Raw genomic sequence first — 14,400 nt, forward strand, 5'->3', positions numbered from 1 at the left:
TGGCGTCCTTGGCTTTCACGGGGAGGGGGGGGGGGGGGGGGGGGGAGGGTGTGGCCAGGTGGGCGTGGCCCCACCAGGGCGGCCGGGCCATAAAAGGAGGCTGGAAGGAGGGAGCAGGCTTCTGCACCGCAGCCCCGGGCTCCCTTGGGCTCACCCCGGTGCCCAGTGCCCACCGCACCTGCACCCACGTGAGCGGCACCTGGGCAGGTAAGGCCTGGAGGTAAGGGGGCAGCTGGTGGTGGCAGGACTTGCTTCCTGCTAACTGTGGAGTCCTCTGGTTCTATGGCCTGTGCTGGGTTCACGGCCCCCAAGCTCTGCAGAGAAACCGGTCCCCGGGAGCCGGGCGGGGGGACGGTGGGACGTGTTTACAGAGGCTGCCATCCCGCACTTCTGTCTCACTAGGTGATCTTGGAAGTTGCTGCCTCCCCTGGGCCTCAGTTTGCCTATCTATACAATGGGCGTTATGAACCCTGAGTGGGAGGCCTCCTCAGTCTGGGAGCAGGACAATTGGGTCCTTGTCTCCAGTGTCCCAACATGCTGGGTGATCCAGTCTCTGCCCTTTTTGGGCCTCAGTTTCCCAGTATGAACAGCATACGATGGGGGGGTGGGAACTCAGGTTCGAGTCCCACACTGACCCTCCTCCCTTAGGCAGGATCGGAAGAACCTGGTGGTCCCTACAGCCAGGCGAGAGGCAGTCAGGACAGACCCCCCAGAACAGGGGATTAAAGCCCTGTCCACTGTGTCCCCGCCCTGTAGACTGACCGCCAGGCCGATAGGTCCAGGCCCTCAGAGACGCCGGGGTCCCACGGCCCCGGCAAGTTCCTTGCACCTTGGCTGAGAATCAGGCTGGATGGCTGAGCACCCGGCAGGCCCCGCTGCCCATGCTGAGCCTTGGGGCCCCCATCCGTCAGGGGGGCCTGAGCCTTGCCCACCCTGCCCATGTTTTCCGGCACTCTGGGTCCTTTATGTAGAAGTGGCCGGGGCATCCTCCCTGCTCTGTGATGTATGCCCATTTCAGAGGAGGGGACAGGCTCAGGGAGGCTAAGTGGAATCTGAAGCCCGACCCAGCGAAACCCCCCGCAGAGGCTAGCAGGCTGGGCGAGCCCCAGAAAGGGGCTCTCTGGGATAGGAGCCCCAAAGGGTGTTCTGAGTCTGGAGCACAGGGTGGGGGGCTGGTTCAGGACCTACTGCGTGACTCTGGGCGTGATAGCCCCTCTCTGGGGTGCCGGAGGGCCTGAGAGCAGCTGGAAGGAGCTTTCCAGTGAGTCCCGGCTCTGTGGGGCTGGAGGCCTGGGGGCCGGGGGGCCGGGGGGCCGGGAGGCAGTGGGCATGGCGCCTGCCGTCCTCCCTGCCTGGGTATCATCTTTCTCCCTCCTCCTCTGGACTTTGTTTCCCGGGCCTGGGTGGGGCTGGGGGGGAGGGGGTGCCCCTGCTTCCCCAGGCGGGGCCCTGTCCCCTGGCAACCCGTGGGCAGGGCATCGGGATTCCGGTCTCTGTCCTGTCGACGGCACCAGAGCCAGGCCCAGAGGCTGCGGGGAGCCCAGGGGCAGCATGTGAGTCGGGACCCGGCGTGGGGGCAGGGTGGGGGTCCCGTGTGGACTGGGCTTTGTGTCTGGGACGAGCGTTCACGCGTCAGTCGGCAGCCTGTGCTCACCTGTGGGATCCGCGGGGCGCAGGGAGGGAGGTGCCTCAGTCCCCCCCGCCCCGCCCCGGGCCCAGCTGGGGTGCAGGGTCTGGTTGAGGCATGTGGGGGTATGGGGGGTGGCCCTGTGAGGGGGCTGGCTGGGAACCCGTGCGGCTGGGGCGGAGTCTGAGTGTCTCAAGGTGTTGGCTTGACGTCTGCCCAGCCAGGGCCCCGGGAGGACCCTCCTTGCTGTGTGACCTTGCTCTGACCCTTAGCCCTTCCAACGGGCCTTTGCCCGAGGCCAGGAGGCCAGTGCCGAGGAAGCAGATGTGTGGCACCAGGGGCCGTAAACCCAGTTTCAGTCTGGTATCGACGTGATACGGGGTGGGGCTGGGAGGGGCAATGGGGGAGGGGGGCTTCCTGGGAGAGGAGGCAGCTGCCTGGGAATGCAGGCTCCGGCCTCGGGACCTGCTGCTCTGCGGCCGGCTGTGTGGTCTCGGGTGAACAGCCTGCCCTCTCTGGGCCTCGGTTCCCTCTGCTGTTGACTGGGGACAAGAACGGCCCCCTCGCCGCGGCCTCTTACGAGGAGCAAATGAGACGCTGCTGTGGGGCGCTGTGTGTGAGGGGCCACGGGAGACACGGGAGGCTCTGTGATCGCTACCACCCCTCATTCGTGCGGAGCCTCCGAGGCCCCGAAAAGGCTGACCCCCTGGGCTCTACCCCTTCGGGCCCCATGTGGGGGCCTCATCGGCCCGGCTTACAGACGGGGACACTGGGGTGTCACAAGAGAGGACGCCTGCCACAAGAGAGGTCACCCCGAGAGCAGTGGTGGGTCCGGCATTTAGAGACCATTAGCAGCCACCGTGAGAACATGTATCTGGTGCCTACTGTATACTGGCTACATGCCAGACTTCCAGGGTGGACCCAAGTCCCGCGGACTCTACCTCCGGTCCGGGTGTAGACACTGAGGCCGGAGGTACCAGCCGGTGGGGCCCCGGGGCCTTGAGCCCAAGACCCAGCCTGAGCCCCGCCCACTGGCCTCCGTGACTCACCCAAGAGGAATGGGCCAAGGAGGAGGCAGTGTCCCCACCCAGGCCCACTGACAGCCTCTGGGCAGGTCCCCCCACCGCCTCCCCGGAGTTAATGTCCTAAGTGGCCTATAAATCCTGCTGGGTGTACGTCCACCTGCCCACTCGGCAAACACTCCTTCATCGCCGTTCGCACACCTGCCTCCCCCCCCCTTCCCGGGGAGCTCCAGGGCGTGGGGACAGGCCCGCCCAGCCCTCAGGGTCAGCACCGGGCTGGCGCCGGAGGGGAGGCCTGGAGGCACAGCCAGGTCTGTGGCAGAAATGACCCTGACCTCCAGGTCCTGGGCACCCCGAACGAGCAGCGTTTGCAGAGAACTTGCCAGTCTTTATCACCTCCCTGCTGTATACTGGATTCTGGCTGCAGGAGGGGGTGCTCATCTGGGCCCTCCGGGAAGAGAGGGTCCTGGGCTGAGGGCTTCCAGTGGCAGAAGACGAGACTCAAGGACGTAGCCACCCCTGTGGCTTCCGGGAGGGCATCTTCCGGGAGCGGGGCTGTGTGGTCCCGGGCAGTGGTGTGGCCCGCGGGCTGGGATTTACTACCCAGGCTTGCTTGTCTTTACCTGTTGCCTTTCTAATTATAGTCTCAGTATTGGATACATACGGACGCCTGCTTAGTACACGTTAGTTAGAACATGGTTCCCATGGTCGATTTTATGTCGCCTGACCCCCCCTCTCCAGCTCGGGGCGGGGCTGCGTTTTCCTCTTTAGAACTGCAGCTTTCACAAGCAAGGTGGCCCCAACGCGGCAGGTTCTGATAGAACTGGGAGATGGGAAAAGGACAAGGGCTGCTTGAAGACCTGGGAACAGCCAGTTCCTTTCCTCAGCCGTAAAAAGGTGAAGCCTAAACTGGGTGCTGGGCCAAGCAGCGGGAGAGGCCCGGACAACAGGCTCCAAGAGCAGGGGCAATGGGGGGGGGGGCTCCCTGGAGGAGGTGTCTTGTGGGCTGCAGCTAGGAAGGCTGTGGAGCAGCACAAATGCAGAGGGAGCTGCGGGAGGAGGAGGAAGAGGGTCAGGTTTGGGGTAGGGACCCCTGTGAAGTCCGGGTTTTGTGCTGAGGTCAGACGGAGGCCCTGGAGAGCAGGTGCGTGCCTTCATAGGAGGGGGCTCCCAGAGCTGTGCTCAGCAGAATCCCGAGGCTTGGAGAGGTGCCAGGGCCCCCTGGGGCACTGGATCAGGGTGTGGCCAGAGGCTCCGTGGCCTCACCTGGCCCCACAGGACAAGGTCCAAGGCGTTCCCTAGCCCGTCCTGGCTTTATGGCACCGAGGCGGGGGACTGTCCGGGATGGGACCAAGTGTCCCTCTAGGCAGGTGTAGGGGAGGGAACCAGGAGACTGGAGTCCCTGCCGGCCATCCTCCCTCTCTGAGCCTTAGTTTCCCCACCTGACATCCCTTAGTGAGGGGCAGGCCCGCTGATGAAAGAAATCACAAGAGAAACCTCAGAACGTGTGCACCCTGGGAGACAGGCAGGTGCGCTCGTGCACACGGGGGCCCAGGGAGGCTGCCTGGGGACGGCCCTGGGTCTGGCCACGTGAGCTGGGTGGGAGAGGGCAGTAGCAGGAGTCCGGGAGACGAACGGGCAGGGGCACCAGGACATGTCAGACGCTCACGGGGCAAGCTGTTGAGAGAGTCAGTACGGGAGTGGGCTACAGGTGCGGCTGGATCCAGGAGTTCACACAGCATGTTTTACGGACGCCTGTTGGCGTCAGTGCTGCCCCCAAGCAGGCTGTGTCCGTGAGGGCACACGTGCGGCCCCCGGCCGCTTGCTGGGTAACAAGCCCAGGGGGCGGAGGGCTCCGATTTTCCAGGGTAATCGCAAAGTCTCAGGACCAGAATTTCAGGTCATTGGCAGGCTGGGTCACGAGTCCATCCCCGAAGTGATCACAGAGGCCCTTTGGCCGGGACTTTGGCCTTTGAGGGAAAGGAAATCGCACCTGTCCCCAAGAGAGCGGCCGTGGGCTGTGTCCCGGTCCCTGACGTGTTGGCCGTTGTTCCCTTCTCCTCCCCCAGTGAGCCCGGAGCCGTGGGCAGCTGAGTCCCCCAGGCCATGGACCGAGTGACCAGATACCCCATCTTCGGCATCCCTCACTCGCCCCGTGTGGATGGCCTGGGCCTGGAGGAGGGCACCGGCTACACGTTTGAGCCGGTGGACGCGGGGCCTGCGGCCAGCGGCTGGGACCAGAACAAGCCACGGGCCCTGCCTGCTGACCGAGAGGCCGGGCCGAATGCAGCCGGGCCGAAGGCGTCCCGGAGCCCATGTGCCTTCCTGGACCGGCCAGCCCCGTGGGGGCTCGGCCGGGAGGGTGACAAGAAAGAGGAGGCGAAGGCCTGCCGTCGGCACCCAAGGGACGCCCAGCCCACGCGGCCACGGAGCCTGGAACGGGAGCACCGGGCAGTCATCCAGGGCCAGGCACTCAGGAAGGGCAGCACGGTGGCCACGCTGCAGGGCAGGCCTGCCCACGGGGACCCCGGGAGCCCCGGCCAGGCTCAGTCGGGGCCCCCGGAGGAGCACGTGGTCGACAGGGAGCAGATCAACTTCCTGGCGGCCAGACGGCAGTTCTTGAGTCTGGAGCAGGCCGGTGCGGCGGTCCCCCAGAACCTTCCAGCTAGGGCGGCCCCTGCGTGCGCCCCGCCTGCCGTGGGTCAGGCCTCCACGGCCTCGAGCGGGCTGCCCCCGGCCAACGGGTGTGCCGTCCCACCGAAGCCCCAGGGGAGGGACGCGGTCTCGGGAGAGAACGGGGACGCCGGCGGCCTCCCCGCTGCCCCTGGTGCCCGGGCTGTGGGCGGCCGTGGCTCCCGGTCCCGAGCGGGGTCCCCGGAGCCCCCCGGGGAGACGCCCATCGAGCGGGAGATCCGGCGGGCCCAGGAGCGGGAGGCAGACCTGCGAGAGCAGAGAGGGCTACGGCAGGCGGCCAGCCAGCAGGAGATGGTGGAAATACCCACCAGGCCACTGCTGACCAAGGTCAGCCCGGCCTCGGCCCCGCGGCGGGACAGGGGGCGCCCGTCACTCTACGTGCAGCGGGATTTGGTGCAGGAGAGCCAGCGGGAGGAAGACCACCGGCGGGAGGGCCTGAAGCTGGGCGAGCCGTCCACACCTGCCAGGGCGGCCCTGGGTCCCCAGCCTGGACTCAGGAAAGCCCTCAGCTCAGACTCTGTCCTCGGCCTGGCCCCGGAAGACGGGCCGGCCCGCCCTGCTCCCGCGGTGAGGAAGGAGGACCGCGGCATCCCGGCCGACGCCCTCCAGCCGCACCTGCGGCCCGGGAGCCCCCGGCTGGCGTGCCCGGCCCTCCACGCGTCCGGCAGGCCCGGGGGTCTCTCTGCGGCCGAGGCCGAGGCCGTGGGCTCTCCACAGGCCACAGGCTCTCTGTGGCATCTCTTGGAATCCTCTGGAAAACCGGCAGGCGCAAAGCCGCAGTGCCCCAAGCCCCGCGAGGGACCCCCGCCGGCCAAGAGAGGGGTCATCCGACAGGAGCATTTCTGCCTGCGGCCCCTGCGGTTCAGGGTCCCAGACGGGCCCCTGCAGGCCGCGGCCCCCCGCGTCCCAGGCTGGGAGGGCAGGGGGATCCTGGCGTCGACGCTGCAGAGGTCCCAGTCGTCCGAGCTGCTGGAGAAGGAGGTGGAGAGCGTCCTGCAGCGCGAGCGGGAGGTGGCCGAGGAGCGGAGGCAGGCCCTCTTTCCTGAGGTCTTCTCCCCGCCGCCCAATGACGACGACGACGACGACGAGCCCGCCGGCTCCAGGAGCTCCTCCGCGGCTTCCGGTGAGGGGCGGGGGGCGGGCGCAGGGGCTGGGAACACCTGGGGGGCTCCGGCGGCCGGTCTCTGTACCTGAGCTGCGGATTCTGGAGGCGGACGTCCACTCTGCCTTGTCAGGGGTGCGAAGGTTCGAGGGTGTCGTGTCCCCCGCCGTCCGCTGCTGCCCAGTTCGTCCCCCCGACGGCCCGTGCTTTGCCCGTCTGTCTGTCCGTTGTCCGGTTTCCTCGCGGCCAGGGACTCGGAGCCTCCCGGGCTGGGGTCTGGCCGAGGGTCCCCGGGACCCTCCTGACGCCCCCCTCTCCCCGCGCAGGCGTCACGGGCAGCTACTCCGTGTCCGAGCCCCACTTCTTCCCCCCCATCCACCTGTCAGGCGTGGCGGGTGCTCCCGAGCAGAAGAAAAGGAAGGAGCCGCGGGTGAGTCCGGAGCCCGTTGGGGCCACAGGGGGGCAGAGCGAGACGCGGGTAGGACCTGGGTTGAAGCCCGACGCCCTCGCTGCCTGCGGGTGGCTGTGCCTCTGCCTCTTCCCCACGGGGGTGCACAGCGCGTGTCCCTTTGTCTGTCGGAGGCCCCCGAGCAGGGTCCCCACCCTGAGGGCGTCCCCCTGAGTCAGTCTGACGGACGGGCTCTGCTTCGAGGACGACAGTGACAGTTGATGAGCACCGTCATACCGTCATCACTGCGCAGCATGTGCGGGTGACGTGCACGGGGCTCTGCGGGCCACGCCTGCACCGTCTCAGAGCCACGTCCGTCTTGCCACACGCTCTTCAGAGAAAGCTCGAGTCGCCACGGCCAGCATCAGGCGGTGCTGCCCCACACGGGGACTCGAGCCCAGACCCGACTCCGCCCCCCGCAGTGGTCCCCCTGAGGCCGTCTCCTCCCTGGACGCGGGGAGGGGGGGGGGGCTCCGGGCCACCAGGGGGAACCATGCCGCGTCTAGCCTCACCGCCTGCTCTGGCGGCTCGGGGCACTGCGTGGGAGCCCAGTGACCCGGCTCAAGTCCGGTCCTGCCACTTGCTGGCCCGTCGTGCTGGGCAAATCCTCTCTGACCCTCAGTCCCCTCCTCTGTAAAATGCGCATGGTCGTAAGAACAGCCCCCTCTGAGCCCTGGGACGGGGCCCCGGGCTGCAGGAGCTCAGAAAACGTTGGCCGTCTCCCTTGTGACGAGTTTGCAGAGAGAGCCTCGAGGCTTCAGGGAGGGGGCAGCGCAGGGGAAGCAGGCTGCGCACAGCTTTGAGTCTGGGGGGCCGCGGTGGCCGAGGAGCTCCCTCCCCTCCACCCCTAGTGGGGGCCCAGGGGGCCGGGCGTGGAGTCCCAGGCCCCGGGGCTCACGTGCCTTCGTTTCCCACAGTATGCCAGCCTCAGCGCCTCCGACCACATCAACTCGGAGGTGAGTGGGCCCCTGGGCCCTCCGCCGCGGCCTCAGAGCCATCAGGTGCCCTTCTCGTGGCGGTGCGGCCCGAGCCTGCCTGAGTGGGTTCTGCTGGGAGCCGCTTGGGGGGGGGCTTGCCGTGGGCACAGACCGTGGGAGAGGTCCGCAGCCGGGGAGTGAGGGTCTGGGCCAGACACAGAAGGAGGCTCACGGGGCAGTGCGTGAGAGCGGCCGCTTTACTGCCTTTGTGGATTCGTTTATGAACTGGGTCCAAAATGCCAGAGCTGGCAGCGGACCTGCCGTGGGTCTCAGGGTGAGCTACCACGCTCCTTGACACTATTACCAGGGGTAGGGGGTCTAAATCGGAGGAGGGGATGGCCTGCTTCCCTCCTGTTCTAGATCTCTCCTACGAGCTGGCAGTGGGGGACGGCGTCCAGGGGTCAGGGCCCTGACGGGGACTCTGTGCCTCTCCTGCAGGTCCTTGAGGCCACACGGGTCACCCGCCACACCAATGCCAAGGCCAGGTGCTGGGAAGCCCGTATCTACGCCAACGAGGGCAAGGCCTGAGCCGGGCGCCCCGGGCCTGCCCTGGGGGGTCTGCTGGCCCATCCGGAGCCCCACTTCCCTTAGGAAACAGGTGCCTGTTTAAACTCCCCCCCCACCCCCTCCCAACCCGCCCCCCCCCCCACAAAGATCAGGGCCGACAACCCCGAGGCCGGATGCATTTTCAGCCCTGATGGTTCTCTTTCCTGTTCTTATCTTCCTGGAGACATTGTTGTGTTTTCTGTGTGTAATGCTGGGGATGGAACGGGAGGTCTCTCGATTCTGCTTCTAAGACTTTGCCAAACACTTTGGGCCCCAAATGGGAGGAGACCAGCCGCCCCCCACCCCCAGGTCCAGATGTGATTGTCCCTGCTAGTCTGAGGGTGGTGGGGCTGGTCCCTGGGGGAGCCGCAGGTCTGAGGGAGGAGCACCCAGTCTGAGGGCCTCTGTGTTGCCCCCCCCAACCCCACCCCCGCGTGGCACACCCAGCAAATCTCTGAATTACAGCCCTGTGGGGTTAGCCCCCCCCCGCCCCCGGCAGAGAAGAGGGCTGAAGGGGACCCACGTGCTCTGTGCCCCCCCGCCGCGGCCCAGCAGTGACAGCGTCAGTGCCTGGCCAGTGGGCGAGGCCAGTGGGTCCCCCGTGTGGCCCTCCAACAGCGTCCCTGGTGTCCGGGGAGGTTGGAGGGGTCACTGGTTGGGCCCTGTGTGCATTCTATCCTCCCACCTGAGAGACGAGATCATTCTGGGCAGGGTGTGGACGCTGGACCTAGTTCTGCAGCCATCCTCGGGGTGGCCTTGGGGGTCCCCAGAGCTCCTGTGCCTCGGTTTCCCCTCCACGCACAGGGATGGCCGGCCTCAGCCTCCAGGCCCCTCCCGCTCCCCCTCTCCTTGGCCGCTGCAGGGAAAACCGAGGAGGCTAGTTCCAGAAATCCTGCGGCCGCCCCCGCCAGCCCAGGAGGCAAAAGCCTGAAATAGCTGGGCGGGGGTGGGGCCGTGGGGGCCTGGGGCGGGCTGGGAGGGGCTCTTCAGGGTAGAGCAGAGACAGGCCGAGGGAGGAGGCAGGGCCCCAGTCCGAGGGAGGAGGCGAGGTCTGTGTCCACAAGCAGGGCCTGGGCCGGGGCCGGGGGTCCCTGCGTCCCGGATTCCTACAGTCTGTCCTGTGTCAGAGTGCGGGCCCCACCCACCCTTCAGGGAGGCACCTCAGGGGCTCGCCGTCTCCTGCCGGGTCAGCCACCTGGTGCCAGCGGGCCTGCCACCACCCTCCCCGAGTCGGGACCTCCAGGGTGGGGGCGCTGCCCGAACGACTGGTTCGATGGCTCTGGGCTCAGAAGTCCTAACACCTGAGAATGGGCAGGGCCGGTTCCCCCGGGACCCCGGGGACCCGTCTCCCCACTTTCCCAGCTTCCAGAGGCGCCGCATCCTGGGCCCGCGGCCCCTCCTCATCCTCTCAGCACAGGGTCACCGGGCTCTCTGCCTCCCTCTCGTGAGGATGCTGGGTCCCCAGGGCACCCAGAGTCACCCCCTCCTCGGGGGCCTTGACAAAGGTCCTCTCTGCCACGTGAGGCGACAGGTCTGCAGGTCTGAGGACCAGGAATGGGGACGTCTTTGGGGACCTTATGCTGCCCACCACACAGAGTCTCCTTGTCCCCTGTCCCGGTCAACCTTCCCTGGCCTCTGCTCAGGGCCTCCTGGGACTGTTGCACAGGCCGTGCACAAGGCACCCAGCTGAGGTGGGGAGGGCTGGGCTCCCCTATGGCCTGGGCCCTTCTGTAACCCCCCTGGCCCGGCCGCGCTTCTCTGCACACAGGTCATGTCACGGAGGGGTGCATTCATGAGTCCTCTAGGTCAGAGGGCCCCCGCCCCTGGTGGGACCAGCTCTCTGGTCTCAGTAGACTGTCCTTTGACCCCCATAATGCCCCCAGCACCGTGGCCTGTGAAGGTTCCCCCAAAACACAGAGAGAGCCACTGCAGGGAGTGATGTCCTCCCCCAACGCGGTCTGTCTGTCCCCCCACATACTTGCTCTGCCCTTGAATCCTGCCCTGTCCGGTGGGTGCCACGAGGAAGGTTCAGAAACGGCTTCCCCAGCGTGGGTCTGCCTGTGGCCCCGCTGCCTCGGGGTGGGGGGGCGGGGCCACCGGTCACGTCCATGGGGCCCCCCACCCTGCCATCCAGACCAGGGTCTGGGCACAGCGGGAGATTCGTCTGCAACCTGCCGGCTCTCTTGGGCCACGTCTGTCCCCACGTGGGCTCAGTCGGGGACAGGGGACCCTCCAGGACACAGTGTCCGCAGCCCCTGGGGCCACCCCACTCGAGAGGCGATGTCGGCCCTCGATGCCGACCCTGGGACGGTGCCCACGCAGGAGACACGCGTCCCGCTCCCCCAGCCAAGGGCCACCAGGTGGAGCAGAGACTTGAATGTTCCACGGGTGCATGATGGCCGTGTCCCCACCCACCCCGCCCCCTGCCTGGGTGACCAGGGCCACCTGGGGGGCCCGCAATGTGGGCGGGGAAGCAGACCTTGTGTGTTCAGCCTGACCGACAAAATGAACACGAGTTCCTCAAGAAGCTAAACACACAACAGCCATGTGACCCGGAGGTTCCACGTCTGGGTCTGTCCCCAAGAGAACGGGAACCAGGGACTTGAAGAGATACTGGCACCACCGTGGTCACGGAGGCACGAGTCACAACAGCGAAAGGGGAGCAGCCCAGGGTCCCTCCGTGGATGAAGGACAAACACAGTGTGTCCATCCCCACGCCGGAATGGGACCCAGCCCCGGGGAGGAAGGACGTCCCGCCACCTGCCACCGCGTGGAGGGACCCGGAGGCCACTGTGCGCGGTGACAGGAGCCGGACACAGAAGGACACGCCCCGCACGACCCCACTCACAGGGGGTCCCCAGAGGAGTCCCGTCGCAGAGACAGAGTAGATGGTGGGAGCCGGGGTGGGGGAGGGGGCAGGGAGTCCGTTGCTTCATGGAGACAGTCTCAGTCTGGGGAGATGGAAAGTTCTGGAGGCGGGTGGGGGGGGCGGGTGCAGGACAGCGTGAGTGTGCTTGACGCCACTGAGCTGTGTGCTCGGAAAGGGTTAGAGTGATACGTTTTGTGTTATGTGCATTTTGCCAAGATCTTTAAAACGCTAAAGGAAAAGTGTTCGGTCTCTTGAAGGCACACGGAGGCCCTTGGGAACCACCCAGAGGAGCCCACGACCTGCCAGCTTAAAATAACTAGAAATACCGGACGGCGAGCCGCGTCCTCCGAGACTCTGGGTGGCGTGGGTGTGGGCGGGACGTCCTGCGTCTGTGACTCACCTGTGTTTCATTCTTCATCCACGGCCGACCCCTCAGGAGCGGGGAGGGAATTCGGTCCCCTGCCAGGTCTCCTGAGTCTCAGTGGGACCCCAAAGGGGAGGGTCTGTCTGGGAGGGGACCTCACCGCAGGCGTCCCTGGCGGCCCCTCATTCTCTCGTGCAAGGGGACAGACGTTCTCCCACGTGTATTATGATCCCGGAAGGGAGGCCCTTAGGCTGGAATACAAACCACGTTTCCAACTAAAACGTGCTCCTCCCTCCGGCCGGCTTCTGAGCTGCCTCGGGGGGAGTCGGGAGCCGCTCTTACATAATCCACTCCAGTTTGCGCGCGGTGCGGTGCGGACGCGGATCCCCCAGGTTTGCTCTGTAACAACCATCCCAGCGGGTGGTGGCTCAGACTCCAGCTGCTCCCAGCGCTGGCGATTCGGTGGGTGTGGGAGGGGGTGGAGGGGTGGAGGGGGCGGGCTCCAGCAGCTGTGGGGGGGGGGGGCGGGCTCATCCATGGGGGGAGGGCGGGGGGGGGCTCAACAGGGAAGGGGGCGGGGGGGGGGCTCAGCGGGGGGGGGGGTGGAGGGGGCGGGCTCATCCAGGAGGTGGGGGGGCAGCGGGGCGGGCTCCTGCAGCCGTGACCAGCCCGGTGTGGGGGGGTGGGGTGCAGGGGCCCCTCGCTCACACAAGTGAAGCCAGGGCTCTGTTGGCGGGGGTGGCCGCCCGGCTGCGCTAAAATTCAGGACGCTCGGCTAAATTTGAATTTCAGGCCAACGGCGGATGGCATACTTGAAGTGCGCCCCGTGCCGTACTGGGGACATACTTGTGCTTTTAACAATCGCTCATGGTTTACCCGAAGTTAAAACTTACTGGACGCCCTGTACTTTTATTGGCTAACTCTGGCCACCTCCTGGTTCCCCCGAGAAACCTCGGAGAGGGCACCCGGGTGCAGGCGCTTCAAACGCCCCTGCCCCGAGGCAGCACAGGGCGCTGCGGGGCCGCCAGGCCCCGGGCGCGGGGCACGTGGGGCCGCCACGTCGTCCAGCCCTCGGGCACGAAGGCACCCGCGGTTTGCGCCAGCAGGAGAAAAGGGGCGGAGCTCCCTGCTCGCCCGGGACCGGAGAAAGCACTCTCGCCAGAGCGGAGGGCGCCCGCGTCTTCAAGACCGGCCTGGGGCCGCACGCACGAGTGAGCACAGCAGTGAGCGGGGGCAGGAGGGACGAACGGGGCTCATCCGGAAATTTCACCGCCGACCCTCAGGATGCGTCAGTGCAAAACGTAAAAACTAGACACTGGTTATCAAGTTGACTGTGTTAGTTGGTAACGAATTGGCACACACTTAGCTGCTTCCAACAACGCCCATTTCTCAGGGTCTGCGGGGGTCGGAAGTCCAGCACCGGGTGTCGGGGCCTCGGCTCAGGGCCCCACGGGGCCGCCTGCGCAGACAAAGGCGCCACTGGGGAAGGACCCGCTTCCCAGCTCCTTTGACTGTTGCCGGAACTATCTCCCTACTCTCGTAGGGCCGAGGTCCCGGTTTTCTTGCTGGCCACCCCACGCTCGTGCTTGTCCCCAGGCCCCTTCACAGACAGTTCACAACCTGACCGGTTGCTTCACTCTGGCCTTTCTAGGGCTCTCCTGATTAGGTCAGGCCCACCTGGCAGGATCTCCCTTTTGATGAACTCAAAAGTCAGTTGATTCGGGGACCTTAATTACATCTGAAAAAGCCGCCCACTTTTACCAAATCCCACCCACACTCACGGAGTTACACAGGGTGTGTCACTGGGGGCAGGGGTCTTGGGCCACCTCAGAATTCTGGTCATCCTGAGAAGACCTAAGGTGGGGTTTAGGGCGTGGGCTCTGTTGGCAGAGATTGGGCTCGAACCTCACCCCCTGCTGCTACTCATTGGGCTGCCGTAAGTTAACCAGGCATTTTGTCTGTCCAAACCTCAGTTTCCCTGTCAGAAAAGGGGGGTAACTCTTCGCTCACAGGATTTATGGGCAGATGAAATGAAGTGAGCAGGAATGCCTCACCCCTGGGGTCCCACACTGGTGGCCAGAGGGCTGGATTGAGAACACAGGCTTCTCTTACGTGGCCATTAGTGTTTTACACTTTTAAGAGTCTTTCGGGGCGCCTGGGTGGCTCAGTTAAGCGTCCGACTTCAGCTCAGGTCATGACCTCACGGTCTGTGAGTTCGAGCCCCGCGTCGGGCTCTGTGCAGACAGCTTGGAGCCTGGAGCTGCTTCGGATTCTGTGTCTCCCGCTCTCTCTGCCCCTCCCCCCGCTTACGTTCTCCCTCTCTCTCTCTCAAAAATAATTAAAATCATTTAAAAAAACAAGAATTTCAAAGAATTTGCCAAATTTAAACATCAGGACATTTTCATTAAAATCTGGTGTTCTCACGTGCCTGGAGAATTCCCTGTTCTCCCGCCAGGGTGGACTGGGTTTTATGGAGCCACACCTGACTCCGTCCTCGCGGCTCGCGGCCGGCACGCTGAAGGCCACCGGGCGTCACACCCCCTGAGCCTGTGCCCGGGCCCGAGTCTTTCCAGCACGACCCAATTCACAGTGAAAAGCAGGCCTCCCGTCTGAGGGTGTCCGCTCCCCACTCTGCGAAGGCGGGTTAAACAGGGACCCCCAAATTCGCGTCCCCCCCAAACCGCGGACCGTGACCTTCCATGGAAGCAGGGCCTTTGCGGTGCGACTGGCGGCGCTAAGCGAGGTCACGCT

General features: G+C 65.8%; 1 protein-coding gene across 2 annotated transcripts; it reads left to right on the forward strand.

The window, feature by feature from the left end:
- The first annotated feature begins 143 nt into the window (after positions 1-143).
- Positions 144-8,483, forward strand: LOC102969321 (mitotic spindle positioning). Of its 2 annotated transcripts, none has more exons than XM_042977242.1 (5): positions 144-207; positions 4,719-6,466; positions 6,772-6,875; positions 7,811-7,849; positions 8,309-8,483. In XM_042977242.1, the coding sequence occupies exons 2-5, from the start codon at positions 4,756-4,758 to the stop codon at positions 8,396-8,398; spliced, it is 1,944 nt and encodes a 647-aa protein (XP_042833176.1). In that variant the 5' UTR covers positions 144-207; positions 4,719-4,755; the 3' UTR covers positions 8,399-8,483. The 2 variants fall into 2 exon arrangements, with proteins under 2 accessions (XP_042833176.1, XP_042833177.1); XM_042977243.1 differs by lacking the exon at positions 144-207 and adding an exon at positions 1,486-1,553.
- Positions 8,484-14,400: the final 5,917 nt, after the last annotated feature.

This window comes from Panthera tigris, chromosome A2 (assembly GCF_018350195.1).
Source record: "Panthera tigris isolate Pti1 chromosome A2, P.tigris_Pti1_mat1.1, whole genome shotgun sequence".
Taxonomy (NCBI): Eukaryota; Metazoa; Chordata; class Mammalia; order Carnivora; family Felidae; genus Panthera; species Panthera tigris.

Bases quoted from the DNA above. Each gene is read 5' to 3' on its own strand.
- LOC102969321 (XM_042977242.1), top strand. From the start codon at position 4,756: ATGGACCGAGTGACCAGATACCCCATCTTCGGCATCCCTCACTCGCCC. The intron at 6,467-6,771 runs GTGAGGGGCGGG...CTCCCCGCGCAG, and splicing joins GAGCTCCTCCGCGGCTTCCG to GCGTCACGGGCAGCTACTCC. The intron at 7,850-8,308 runs GTGAGTGGGCCC...CCTCTCCTGCAG, and splicing joins CCGACCACATCAACTCGGAG to GTCCTTGAGGCCACACGGGT.